Source organism: Podarcis pityusensis (assembly GCF_964106645.2).
Source record: "Podarcis pityusensis genome assembly, chromosome: 3".
Taxonomy (NCBI): Eukaryota; Metazoa; Chordata; class Lepidosauria; order Squamata; family Lacertidae; genus Podarcis; species Podarcis pityusensis.
The window spans coordinates 30,983,688-30,997,090 of record NC_138026.1 but is presented as its reverse complement, the minus strand read 5'-3'; the positions used below and the strand labels follow the sequence as shown (position 1 = coordinate 30,997,090).

General features: G+C 42.8%; 1 protein-coding gene across 2 annotated transcripts in view; it reads left to right on the top strand.

Moving 5' to 3' along the window:
- Positions 1 to 13,403, top strand: part of NBAS (NBAS subunit of NRZ tethering complex) — a 195,856-nt gene that overhangs the window by 57,488 nt on the left and 124,965 nt on the right. For both annotated transcript variants that reach the window (XM_080997879.1, XM_080997878.1), the window contains exons 20-21: positions 415 to 519; positions 2,066 to 2,202. In XM_080997879.1, the coding sequence (XP_080854005.1) occupies positions 415 to 519; positions 2,066 to 2,202 (242 nt within the window). The remainder of the gene's footprint in view (positions 1 to 414; positions 520 to 2,065; positions 2,203 to 13,403) is intronic.

Below are 13,403 nucleotides of genomic sequence, written 5' to 3'. Positions count from 1 at the left end.
CTGTCTTCTTTCTCCTAGCAAACTATACTTAAGGCCCCAGTATTTAAAACCTGTCCTTATGTTTTTAGTGCATTGCATGTGTGTGAAAGCTGTAGTGAAAATATGCAACCAACTTACCGGCCTGTGGTGCACCCAGTTGTGCAGACCACAGCATCATTGCTTAAGAGTGCAGCAGGACAATCAACCTTTGGGTTGTTAAAATTGCAGATAACCAGCAGAGGGTAGGGGCATGTATAATGGGAGCCTGGAGCTCTCCTCCAGTCCAAGCCCAGTGTTCCCCTCCCGTTTCTAGTAAATCTTTCTCGCTTTCCAGAGGACCACATGTGCCAACAAAGTTTCGGGAAGTTCACTGTGTTGTGTTCTGTTGAGGAACCAATCAGCCTAGTAATATGTTTCCGATGATTTTTCCTTCAGGAAATTCTTGGTGGGCCACACGTTGCCGAACAGAGATATGACGCAGAGTTCTTCAAGAAGTTCCGGAATCAGAATATTGTTCTTTCTGCAAGGACATATGCTCGGGTATAAATTATTTCACAGCAAAATTTTGAGACGTGACTTGCCTTTCTATTTGTACAATGCGTGTCTGGCAGGAAAAAATGGGTTTCATTTAGGACAGACCGTAATTAATAGAGGTAATGCTTTTTGTAGTTTATCTCTGATGAAAGGGAATAATAGGGCCTCTTAAGGTTACTTTTCCCACAGTTTTATCCCAGGCACCAGATGTCATGTCTGAAGAAATATGGGAAAGTTGTCAGTGAGGCCATTTGCACCCATACTTGTCGCCAGTGGTAATATATGAGACCCTTTTGGTAACGGGCAAAGCAATCCAGTCCTAGCTGGGCGCCAAGTGGAGCTACATCCACAGCCCTGTTGATGTGGGTGGGGGACGGAAAAAGCCTGCTCAGGCTATGCTAGCATGGAACTGGCATAGTTATTGTGTCCAGTTGTTGGGCCCAGTGACATCAACTGATGCAGTAGGACTGACTCGGAACACCAACACTTTGGAGCAGGCCTTGGGATTAGTCCCCCTGCCCACCTATGAGTAATGGATATATTCCTTGGATGAAAGGCCATCAAACAACAACAACAACAACAACAACAAATTTATTATTTATACCCTGCCCATCTGGCTGGGTTCCCCAATCACTCTGGGCAGCTTCCAACAGAATATTAAAATACAATAGTCTATGAAACATTAAAAGCTTCTCTAAACAGGGCTGCCTTCAGATGTCTTCTAAAAGTCTGGCAGTTGTTTTTCTCTTTGACATCTGGTGGGAGGGCGTTCCACAGGGCGGGTGCCACTACCGAGAAGGCCCTCTGCCTGGTTCCCTGTAACTTGGCTTCTTGCAGCGAGGGAACCAAGTGGGAAACATCTGTCATCTAGTGGCTGAGGAAAGGGAATTCACCAAAACTGAAGACGTAGCGGTTGCTTCATTGCTATTGGCCACAGTCCATTTCCTGTCCTTGTCCGAGATGGATACCTCTGGTGTAACTGCTCTCTGTTTTTTCTTTGAGTGCTTCATTGATGTTTTCTTCCATCTCCTTCTTTATATTCATTTATCCAGTCGTCTCTTCTTGCCCTTGGGAGTAAAAAAAAAAAAAAAGATTCCCTTTTGTATTTACCCCACTTCTGCTTTTCCCTCATTCTGGCCGTCTGGCTGCCCCTGTCCCAGCTGTTTGTTTTCTTTTCATCTGTCCTAGATTTCTTCTCAGTCCGCTCAGTTGCTGTCTTCTCCTGTAATCCCCCCTCCCCCAAAAAGCACATTGGTAAATTTCCTGTCCTCAGCCACTATATGGTAGGTGTGTCCTTGGTCCAACTAAACCACCAATGGCATATTTTTTTTTCGTTCAGAGCATTCATGAAATATGTTTAGTTTCTGAACAGCACAAGAAAATCAACAGAGCAGAAGGGAATGGATAGCTAATACTCTGGCCTGTGGGTTTTTTATATGAGAATTATGCCATCTGCCATAATTTGAGGGGTGTGTGTGTGTGTATGGTTACTTCTTAAACAGACTGGTCCATTAGCTGTCTCATGAATACTAAAACTGAATTATTGGTGCAGGAAAGCAATGTAAGAGCCCTGGAGATTTTGTTCACATACCATGGGTCAGACCTCCTTCCACATCGGCTGGCAATTCTCTCTAATTTTCCAGAGACCACCTCTCCACATGAATATTCCTTTTTGCTACCTGAAGCTTGGTAAGTGCATATGTGCTGAATATCAATGCGAAGCTGCACCTTTATTTATTTAATATTGAAAATAACAATTAGTATTCCTTATTTTAAAAGTTATACCAAAAGCTGCATATGCAGCTGAGAAGAGAGAGGGAAACCCAATGAATATATTTTCAGCCAAACATGCTCTGTTTGTTGTTATCTCCCGGAATTGGACAGCAGTCTCAAGACTTCATGCTCCTTCCCTCAACCCCTTCTCTTAATAACATACAATGGTACCTCGGGTTACATGTACTTCAGGTTACAGACTCTGCTAACCCAGAAATAGTACCTCGGGTTAAGAACTTTGCTTCAGGATGAGAACAGAAATCGTGCTCCAGCGGTGCGGCGGCAGCAGGAGGCCACATTAGCTAAAGTGGTGCTTCAGGTTAAGAACAGTTTCAGGTTAAGAACAGACCTCTGGAATGAATTAAGTACTTAACCCGAGGTACCAGTGTGGTGTAGTGGTTAAGAGCGGTAGTCTCATAATCTGGGGAACCGGGTTCGCGTCTCTGCTCCTCCACATGCAGCTGCTGGGTGACCTTGGGCCAGTCACACTTCTTTGAAGTCTCTCAGCCCCACTCACCTCACAGAGTGTTTGTTGTGGGGGAGGAAGGGAAAGGAGAATGTTAGCCGCTTTGAGACTCCTTAAAGGGAGTGAAAGGCGGGATATCAAATCCAAACTCCTCTTCTTCTTCTTCTACCACCACTGTATTTTCCCCTCCCCACACCTTAATAGCAGCTAACAGATACATTGTGCATTAGGCAAGACATGAAATTGTTGTTTAATGTTGGGTTCGAATTAATTAGTAACCTTGGCTACTTCATGACATAAGCTTAGGATGGATACCAGTTTTCAGTGAAATTATCTGCCCTCATTTACCCAGTCAATTTGTTCTGTAAGCTAGTCTGTTAAAACTGCCTTTGACACCATTGATTGATGTCTGCCATATTGTGACTCTTCCTTGCAGCTAGCATGGTGAGCGCTTACAAGATTTCTGTGGGAATGCAGGATAGGTTACCCTTAAAAATATGATATAAACTTAGTTTTGGAGTATTTAAGGCAGGATTGCTTTTGATGGCGCTTTCAAAAATTAGTTCCTAATATCATTCAGCTGTCCAGCAGATATATAGTAGCTTGTCAACCCTGTTTCTTGCAACTTCTCCAGCTCTTAAGTAATAAAGAGTTTGTTAATCCTGTGAAGCTTTAATGCTTGCAAAGGCCATTTATGAGCTACATTTTACCCATTCTCTTGTGTGAAGGCTGAAATGCATTTGAATGGTGGTGGTGGTTGTTTAGTTGTTTAGTTGTGTCCGACTCTTCGTGACCCCATGGACCAGAGCACACCAGGCACTCCTGTCTTCCACTGCCTCCCGCAGTTTGGTCAAACTCTTGCTGGTAGCTTTGAGAACACTGTCCAACCATCTCGTCCTCTGTCGTCCCCTTCTCCTTGTGCCCTCCATCTTTCCCAGCATCAGGGTCTTTTCCAGGGAGTCTTCTCTTCTCATGAGGTAGCCCAAAGTATTGGAGCCTAAGCTTCAAGATCTGTCCTTCCAGTGAACATTTGAATGGTAGTTTGTGTCATATCCCCTTTCTGCATTACCCACACATTGTATATTTTAGATCTGTCTTCCATGTGTATCTTTGAAGTGCATAGGTTGAGATCTCATTTGTCTCCTGAGAATTTCTGTTTCCTGTTTGTTCTGTGATGATGTATTCTCATGAAATGCTATAATGACTTTGGCACTTGCCAATGCTGTCTGGTAGACCTTGTTAACTTAGCAATAAGATAAAATAATAAATCTCTTGGCAAATCTGCCTTTTGAACTACAGTGGTACCTCGGGTTATATACGCTTCAGGTTACAGACTCCACTAACCCAGAAATATTACCTCGGGTTAAGAACTTTGCTTCAAGATGAGAACAGAAATCGTGCAGCAACAGCGCAGTGGCAGCAGGAGGCCCCATTAGCTAAAGTGGTGCTTCAGGTTAAGAACAGTTTCAGGTTAAGAACAGACCTCCAGAACGAATTAAGTTCTTAACCCGAGGTACCAATGTACAGTCTGAAATACTCCTTTGCAATATTTATAGCAAAATGCTATCCTCAGAAGTTAAGGTTATTGTGTATTCATAAGTTCAGCCACTGTCGAGTTCATTGCGGCTTACTCCCAGGTAACTCAAGAATTTACAGAATTCCTTCCATGAAATGATCTATAATTACCCTATCTTTTTATCTGAAGCTGTTTCCTGTTCAACATATTAGTTAATAGAAGTAGACTTGACACACATTCCTGGAAGTGTGAGAATCAGAACTGAATAGATTGCAAAGATTTCTGCCTTATCACTAAATGTGATATTCTTATCCTTTTAAATATGGTTATGAGGCAAATGTGAAGTCCTCTTGTAGTTCTGCATCTTTTAGATAAAAAAACACCCTTCCAACCTTGGTAGCTTTTGTATTGAAGCTGAATTATAGTACTTTCTGCTTTGTGCCACAGCTACCTATGAGTCTACAAAGGCCTTTTTTGTGTTTATCCCCTGCTGAAATTAGATTTGAAAGAAACATTCTCTTGTTGCTAATAGAATAGGTTGTGGTGTGCGCTTGGTTGTTATGTGTGATGCCCACAGTGATTGATCCAGTTTGCAAATGCTCTGATCGTCCCAGGGAGGTTGAAGTCTCCTGTTTGGAGCTACACCAAAAGGCCAGTGTCTGGCTGTAGCTCAGGCAAAGGTCTGACCTGGAAGTATTTATGGCCAGGCAATAATGAGAAACAGCAGTCACCTGTCAGAAGGTGGGTGCCGTTCAGGGATGCGAAAGAAAAACACTGCCCTTTCCTTTTCCACTCCTCAGCCTCAGATGGTTCCCCCATGAGTGTGACAGAGCATAGACTAGGAAGTTTGTCTTCTGAGATGAGGGCCTTTTATCAAAACAAGCCCTAAATTATCATGTGTTACATAAGCACCTGCCTTTAATTTGCATTTTTGGGGGGATCAGTCGGTCAATCCCAGGGAAAGTGAGTAAGGGTTGTCAACTGACTAGGTGAAAAATGCAGGAAAACATAGGTTTGATAAGTGGAAATCAGTAGGCAGAGGTTTTCGTAATAGCTGCAGTAGCTGATTCAAGAGTCAGCCACCCTAGGATGGATTAAAACACCTGTCAGTCAAGGGATGGCTATGCCCTTAAAGGTTATCCAGTGCTGTGAAAGCATTTCATGCATTACGCTGAAGGATTTGAAGTGTTGAGCAGGCTTAACATGCTTGAATTGGTTGAAACAGAGCCAAGGAAGGCAAGAGCTCTTTGAGTGCGTCTCTAATTAAAGTTGGCTTGATATTGGCAAAGATCCCACCAGAGGCAAGACTGTTATGGCAACAAGCAATCCTTCCCCCATCCAAACTAATTATTTAGAGTTATTTCTGTGTTTCAAACCATATTATAGCAACAATTTTGAAACGTTCCTTTTTCTGAGATCATTTTCCCCACAAGAGTTTCTGCCTTCTTTAAATGGAAGGTGAAAATTCTTTGATGGTTCATTGGGAGTTCTGTGAAGGATGAAAACGTACAGGCTGCCTAGGACTGTTGCGCAGGTGGTCTAGAAATTTAAGGAGGGGGTTTGTGAAGGAACAGACCAGGTCTCTGAAGTTTCTGCTGCACCATTGTTGCAGTTTATCAAGAAAGCAGATTTCTAAACTGAAAAGGGACTTCCTTGTTTAGCCATGCTGAGTTGCTGAAGTAGAACCTTCAGAAACATTTCCAGCTATGCATTCAGTTATTAAAAGAAGAGCCTTTCTGGATCGCATCAGAGGTCCATCTATGCCAGCATCCCAAAATAGCAAGCCTCATGCTTCCAGGAAGGCCTGGGCATGAAAGCAACAGCCATATTCCTTGCTGCTTTCAAGCAACTGGCCACAAGCAGAGTCATATTGTGGCTCTGCACCTTGGGCTTCTCTGCAGCCATTCTTACTAGTAGTCATAATGTACTTCTACACCTCTAAGCTATATCTTGTGGAAGAGAATTGCATAAATATGCACTGTGTGAAGAACTACATGTTCTCATGAAAGTGGCCTGCTTCAGCTACTTTGCTGGGGAGTGGTAGAAGGAGCAGGCATGGTGTCCTCCCCTTTCTTATGGAAGTGTGTGATGTAGCAGCTCCACCCAAATGACTTGTTCATTCACCTCCTTCCTTGAGGGAACAAGGCATGGCCCCCTACTTCACCATGCATAGCCTGTTGCCATCCAAGTACAGTGGTACCTTGGTTTACAAACTTAATCCATTCCAGAAGTGTGTTCTTAAACCAAGGTGTGCTTTCCCGTAGCAGCGGTGGACTCAATTTACAAATGGAACACACTCAACAGGAAGCGGAACATTTTCTGCTTCCAGGGCAAAGTTCACAAACCAAAACACCTACGTCTGGGTTCTTAATCCAAGTTGTTCATAAACTAAGCTGTTCTTAAACCAAGGTACCACTGTATGTGTCTGAACCAGACAAATGGGCTGTAGGAGTCTGATTCAGACCAAATCAGGCCATTAGTCCATCTCATTTGGCATTGACTAGACTGGCAGAGGGGCTCAAGGGTTTTCTGAAACTTTTCTGGAGATGCCAGGAACCGGGATTTGCTGCTTGCAGAGCATGTTCTCAACTGCTAGGTTACAGCCCTTCCTCAATAGACTTCTGAGATGGTAGTTTTTTTCTGCTTTTGGGGTTCTTTTGGTGGAATAATGCACTGATTGGCCTTATTGTTCCACCTGTCACAATTTGGTATCCATCATGATCTGGAAGTGCAACACTAATGTGATACTTGTAGATTCCCCAAAGTGATTCCCTTCCCACTTCCTTTCTCTTAAAAAAAAGAAAAAAGGATTAAGGCTGCATTAGCACAGTTTGGTTGAAAGAAGGCTTGTTATTGCATGGACCACTCCTAATTGTAGATTATTGCGAAGAACTAATTTGCTTGCGGTGTCTGACACGAAAGCATAATGCACTATCAGACTACACAACAGTAGCTATGGGAGATATCTCTAATGAGGAGGGTCACCTCTCAATGTGACCTGGTTCAGTAGTCCCAAATTCAACACCTGGCGGGGCCTAATTATTTTACTAGTACAATGTGTTCCACTGAAAGCAAATGACATGTAGGGTAGATAACATTTCCTGGAACTTAAACTAAAAGGCAGGAGACACAGCCGAAAACACCCTGGGACTCTTAAGTGTGTTCATGGTTCTATACAAGCAGGGGCGGGGCTGCTCTGTGTTTTTTTAAAGGTTTGGGAGCACTTCATGCATCCCATACATCTTTAGTTACACGTATGTATATGTGTGTGTATCTATATCTATATCTATATCTATATCTATATCTATATCTATATCTATATCTATATTTATCTATCTATCTATCTATCTATCTATCTGTCGGACTGAGATAGCTGTTGTGGTGCTGCCCTGCAGTTGCTGTTCATCTGAAACTCCTGTCAGCCCCAGCCAGTATGGTGAAAGGTCAGAGAAGATAGGCTTTGTAGCCCAACAGCACCTAAAGGACACCCCATTGGCTATGGTATAGGAACATAGGAAACTGCTTGATACTGAGTCAAGCCCTTAGTCCGGGGGTCAGCAAACTTTTCCAGCAGGGGGCCGGTCCACTGTCCCTCAGACCTTTTGGGGGGCCGGACTATATTTTGAAAAAAATAAAAAAGAATGAATTCCTGTGCCCCACAAATAACCCAGAGATGCATTTTAAATAAAAGGACACATTCTACTCATGTAAAAACATGCTGATTCCCAGACTGTCCACGGGCCGGATTGAGAAGGCGATTGGGCCGAATCCGACCCCCGGGCCTTAGTTTGCCTACCCATGCCTTAGTCCACCTAGCTTAGTATTGGCACTATTGGGGATAGATAACCTGTGGTCTCCCAGATGTTGTTGTACTACAACTCCCATAATCTCTGATCATGGGCCATGTTGGCTGGATGTAATGGAAGCTGGAGGTCATCAACATCTAGAAGACCACAGGTTCTCCATTGTTAGTCTACATTGATTGGAGGTGGGTTTTAAGGTTCTCAGACAGGACTTTTTCCTGACCCTACCTGGAACCCACGACCTTTTGTATGAAAAATAAATGTACTCTTCTCACTGAGAAAGAGGCAGCTGTGTATTCTGTCCCATCCTTCCTCCAAAAGGAGCCAAGGAACTTCTTATGGGTTTGGGAACCACTTGAGAATAGTTATAACTGAGCAGTTATCAGTCCTAATCTTGATTTGTGTACTTTTTGTACACTGCTCCCCCCCCCCCCAGCATTTCTGTTTAGCAGTTTTGCAGAAACCACCAGCAATGTAAATAAGAGTTCAGCTAAGCCAAGGTGGGAACGCCACCCCACTCTACTTGCTGTAACAGAGGGCAAAAATCTTGGGTTGAGCAAAGCTTATAAGCATTTGGGAAAGTGAGTATTCTTAAGTCTTCCCATGGGGCAAGGAGGTACATGGTGTGATATGAGTTGTTCATGGCAGAGATATGATTGGTGTTTGGAATAGGGGGACCTCACCACCCCATCCCATCCCAGTTTTTTTTTATTGTGTTTTTATACCTCCCTATACCCGGAGGTCTCAGGTCGGTTTCAGTTCAGGGCTTAATGGCAATGAGATCCTATTGGTCAGGAGTGAAGTGGATAGGTTGGAGAAGAGAGTCGTCCACTACTTTGAATGGCCTGTGGCTGCTGCTGCTTCTTCAAACAAACAAAAAGGGAGAAATTCTTGGCTATACCACAGAGAAACTTACGGTCTTCAAATAAAAAGATCTTGAAGGTCCCAGGCCACAGAGAGGTTAGGCTGGCCTCAACTAGAGCCAGGGCTTTTTCGGCTGTGGCTCCGATCTGGTGGAACACTCTGTCACAAGAGACTAGGGCCCTGCAGGACTTGACATCTTTCCGCAGGGCCTGCAAGACAGAGCTGTTCCACCAGGCCTTTGGCCAGGGCACAGCCTGACTCCCTCCTTCGGCAATCCTCGCGGAGCTCTGGCCCAGTGTTTGCCATTGGTTTGATTTGAATTAATTTTATAATGAATGGTTTTAGAGTGTTGTGTTGTGTTGTACTGTTGTACTGTTTTATTGTTGTTAGCCGCCCTGAGCCCGGCTCCAGCTGGGGAGGGCAGGATATAAATAATAATAATAATAATAATTACTATCTTGTAACGTTAAAATAAATTAATGAGCACAGCTATAGGCAAGAGTACCTGGGAGCAAGGATTGAGGAAGACTTCATTTCTTCTGCATTTTAATGTTGAATGGACCTAGTTCACCCCACTTGGACTTATGAATGAACACGTCCAGAATTGGCACAAATCCAACCATCTCTACTGTTCACAAAGGAGCTGAGCCAAAACTGCTTTCACAGTTTAATCTGTGTTCTTTCCCATGTATTTGTCCCCTCTTTTTATTTTATTTTATGAAATCCCACTGGTTTCCTTCCCTTGCTCCCTTGAAATTTTTGATATTTTTTTGTTTGGGGCCATAGAGTCTCCAAATAGGCCTTAACAAACTAGTTCGGGACGTTCCTTGAAAACAACAGTTCACATTTTTGTAACTGAGAGCAAAAGACAAAAATGATTTTTTAGATTGGCTCTAAGTTTAGACGCTGTCTTAAGCAGTCTGTCTCTCTTAAACCAAAGGAATGCACTCATATCTGGTATAGATAGAATGTGTTATAATTCTATTGCATTTGATAGCTCAAAATAAAACCCTTACTTCCAAACCTTTATTCCCCTACTCTCTTCCTTGCTCAGTTCCTCAAAAGAATGTGAAGTCTTTAAAAGGTAACACACTTTAAAGGATTATTAACCTTCTGGGGAAAATGGCATTTGCTAGTCTAAATTATAGGATTTTTATTAGATTTTATATTACCTAATTCAGGCCATGATAGCTTCTTCCTTCTATTGTGCTGGAGTCTTTTAAAGTAAGTTTATGGGACTTTTTAACAGCGTATTTTTAGATCTCGCAGACAGGATTGTCACATGTGAGAGCACTGGTGTGCTGCGTAGTGGATAGAGAAATAAGATTACAGCGGTACATCCGGCTTTGTCACTCTTGCGAAACGCATAATGTGATTTCCTTTTTTCCCTATAAAAGTGAAAAGCCGATTAGACAACCTAATCAAAATCTAACTCATGAATGTGTGGTTTGCTCCTCGGAAGCTTTTAAAGTAGCACCAGAGATAAAACACGCTTGGCTTTGTACTTCGGTGGCAGTTTTGTTCTCTCTTTTACTGCATTTTCTTTTAATGACGCCACCCCCAAACTTTGATCTGGGGTGGTGAAGTGCTTCTGCTATATATTCAATATTGCCAAGCAGAAGGCAAGCTTGCACAACTGCATGTTTCCACTTCCTTCCCCCCCTCCAACACCCGCAGCTGTTGCATTTCACCCTAAAAATCTATCTGGAGGATCGGGGCGACCTACAGAACTTTGTGGGCTGTCTTACTCTTATGGGGTTGCAGTGGGAGAGGAGAATTTGCGGACCTTGCAGCACAAAAACCCTCCGTTTGAATTTAGACAATTCCTCATTTCAGCCACACGTGTGTGGCATTCCTCTGGGAAGGTTTTAAAGCTGCCTTTTGCTTGCAAATCATTGAATAAAACCAAACGAAAAGTCAGTCTCCAGCCTAATGGTGGGCGATATCTGGGTTTCAACATTGTGATATATCACTAGCGAAACATCACAATGTGATATGTAGAGGCATTGGCTGGCTTCACATTTTCCCCCACCTGGTGATTTTTCATAGCACACAGACACACATCATGATATGCAATATATTGCCAGCTCAAAAACTATGAAACTGATATCATGATATGGACTTTCAGGTGATCTATCACCCTACTCCAGCCCTTCTAGAAAGTAAGTCATGGAGTAAAGTGTGCAGGTACCTTCTAAACGATGAGAGCGAGTTTGATGTGGCCAACTTGTATATTTTTCCTGGTACTGTTGTTATTAGACAGCATCAGCATGTGTGTGTAATCAATATTGTGTTACCTTTCCAGTCAGGGCCAGCTGAACATTGCTGGCTTCCTATGGTAAGCATAAAGCTGTTATGGGTGGTTGTCTCTCTGATTATATGTTAGGCTGCACTCTCCATGCCAGCCATTTTGTATTATGGCAGGCGCCATTGCAGCCATTTTTGTTGGATCAACCCATCAACCTCTGATGGATGATTTAGAAGGATTGAGTCCGGCATCACTTTTGCTTATCGTGTGTGCCATACTCTGCAGAGTTACATCTCAACGCAGCTCCTTCCCTGGAAGCGTCTTTGGGGTTGAAGGTACACACAGTAGGCAATAGACACTCATGGATGCCATAAAGATTCAGTCAAGTAAAAAAGTTTACTTGACAGGCATAAAAGCAAATTGGTAGCAAATATCTACAGACATTCACTGCTGCCATGGTCAAGGCATGCTAGAGTCCAACAAGAGTTCAAGACTCTCTCTCTGCTTCTCTAATAGCAAGGCACAAGCAAGAGACTCACAACAAGTTACAACGAGTTTCACAGAACCGTTATTGGTACTTCCTGTCACACTGTGCATGTCCAAAAATCAGTTCCCACAGAAAACGTCCTTGCATAGACAACACAATCTCAGCCTTCTACTGCTTCCTGAAACTTCTTCCTTGTTTCTGGAACAAATGATTCTCATACAGAGAGAGAAAATATCCAACGATTTTGTGACTGGTGGCCCCAGCAAAGTTTGAAATGTGTCCACTGGTTCAAAAAAGGTTAGCAAGCCTTACTCATCACCTCCAACCACTGCTGGCTGGGGCTGATGGGAGTTGTAGCCCAAAATTTCTGGAGGTTTTCGCCAGTTTGGCGAAAGTACCTTTAAAGAATGTGTTTTACAAGGAGGTTTGACAGAGGACAAGTTTCTTCCTGATAATACAGAGCAGCACGGCAGAATCACAAAGGTGAGAGTGGGAGGACAGGAAAAAAGGGCCGACAGTGGATGAAGTGGATGAACCCAACAAGCACTAACATTTTGAAAATGTATTTTCCTCTTAATGTGAGTTCAGGGTCAGCCTATATTTCCAGCAACATCTCGTCCAGCTATATTCTTGGCTGTCAGACTGTTGTCACCTTCTCTCCCTCTTCACTTTCATCCTGATAATAGTCATATTTGTGAGCTATTTGGCATTGCCAGAAGGCAGAATTTGTTATCTAGCTAAATGGTGATATTTCTTCCTTCCCCCTAAAACTCTTTCTCTCCCCCTCCCTCTTCTCCCTTCTCCCTTCCCTCCTCTAAATGCACACAGACACGAGGAGACAGAATAATAAAAGCATCAACTTCAGACAAGTTTGTTTTCAATCTTGGTGGGATGCAGCTGATCACTGAAAGCATAAATTTATTACCATGACTAACAAAACAGAAATTTTAAATTATTATAGCAAAATGATTCGGCTTCCGCCTTCAGTTGCTATGATAAAAATTGTGCTGTTTCTGAGGTGGTGGATATAGAACTTTGAGCCTCTATCCTCAAAGCTCTGTACCTGTCACCACGGAAACGGCTTCATTTTTATCAGAACAATTAATGAAGGCAGAAGTTGAAACATTTTGCTATGAGGATTTAAATTTGTTTTGTTAGATGATTGTCTGTCTGTCTGTCTGTCTGTCTGTCTGTCTGTCTATCTATCTATCTGCTGGCAAAATTGGTGTATGTTTAGCTGCATAGACAGGAGAGACATTCTTTTTTTTCAGTTTTCCTTTAAAATTAGACAGTTGGAAGTCTTGGTTTATTGTGAGAATCATTGCCATTTGAATTTAAGAGGTAATCCATCTGGAAAATAATGGCCTTCCCCAGCATTATAAATGCACATAGCCAAAGCCTTGCAATTTCCTGTTTTTGTTTGTAATGCATTAGACTACAATATTGCTGTGCTATAGTCAACATATTAGTATCACCAAAGTCAGGAAATTCAAATAAACGACTCCCTTAACAGCTGTAACTTTGCTGAAGAGCATATTATGGCTGCAGTAAAAAAAGAAAAAAAAGGAAGGAACGCTACTTTAAAGCAGAAATCCATGCACGTGGTCCTTTGTCTTCAGTGAAACTTTATCAGATTTAGGCTGAACCATTTCATGTTTTGTCCAATGGCGGCTGGTGCTCATTGGGTGGAATGCAGGATATCGAACAGATGACAGGCGGGGCCAACTAATTCT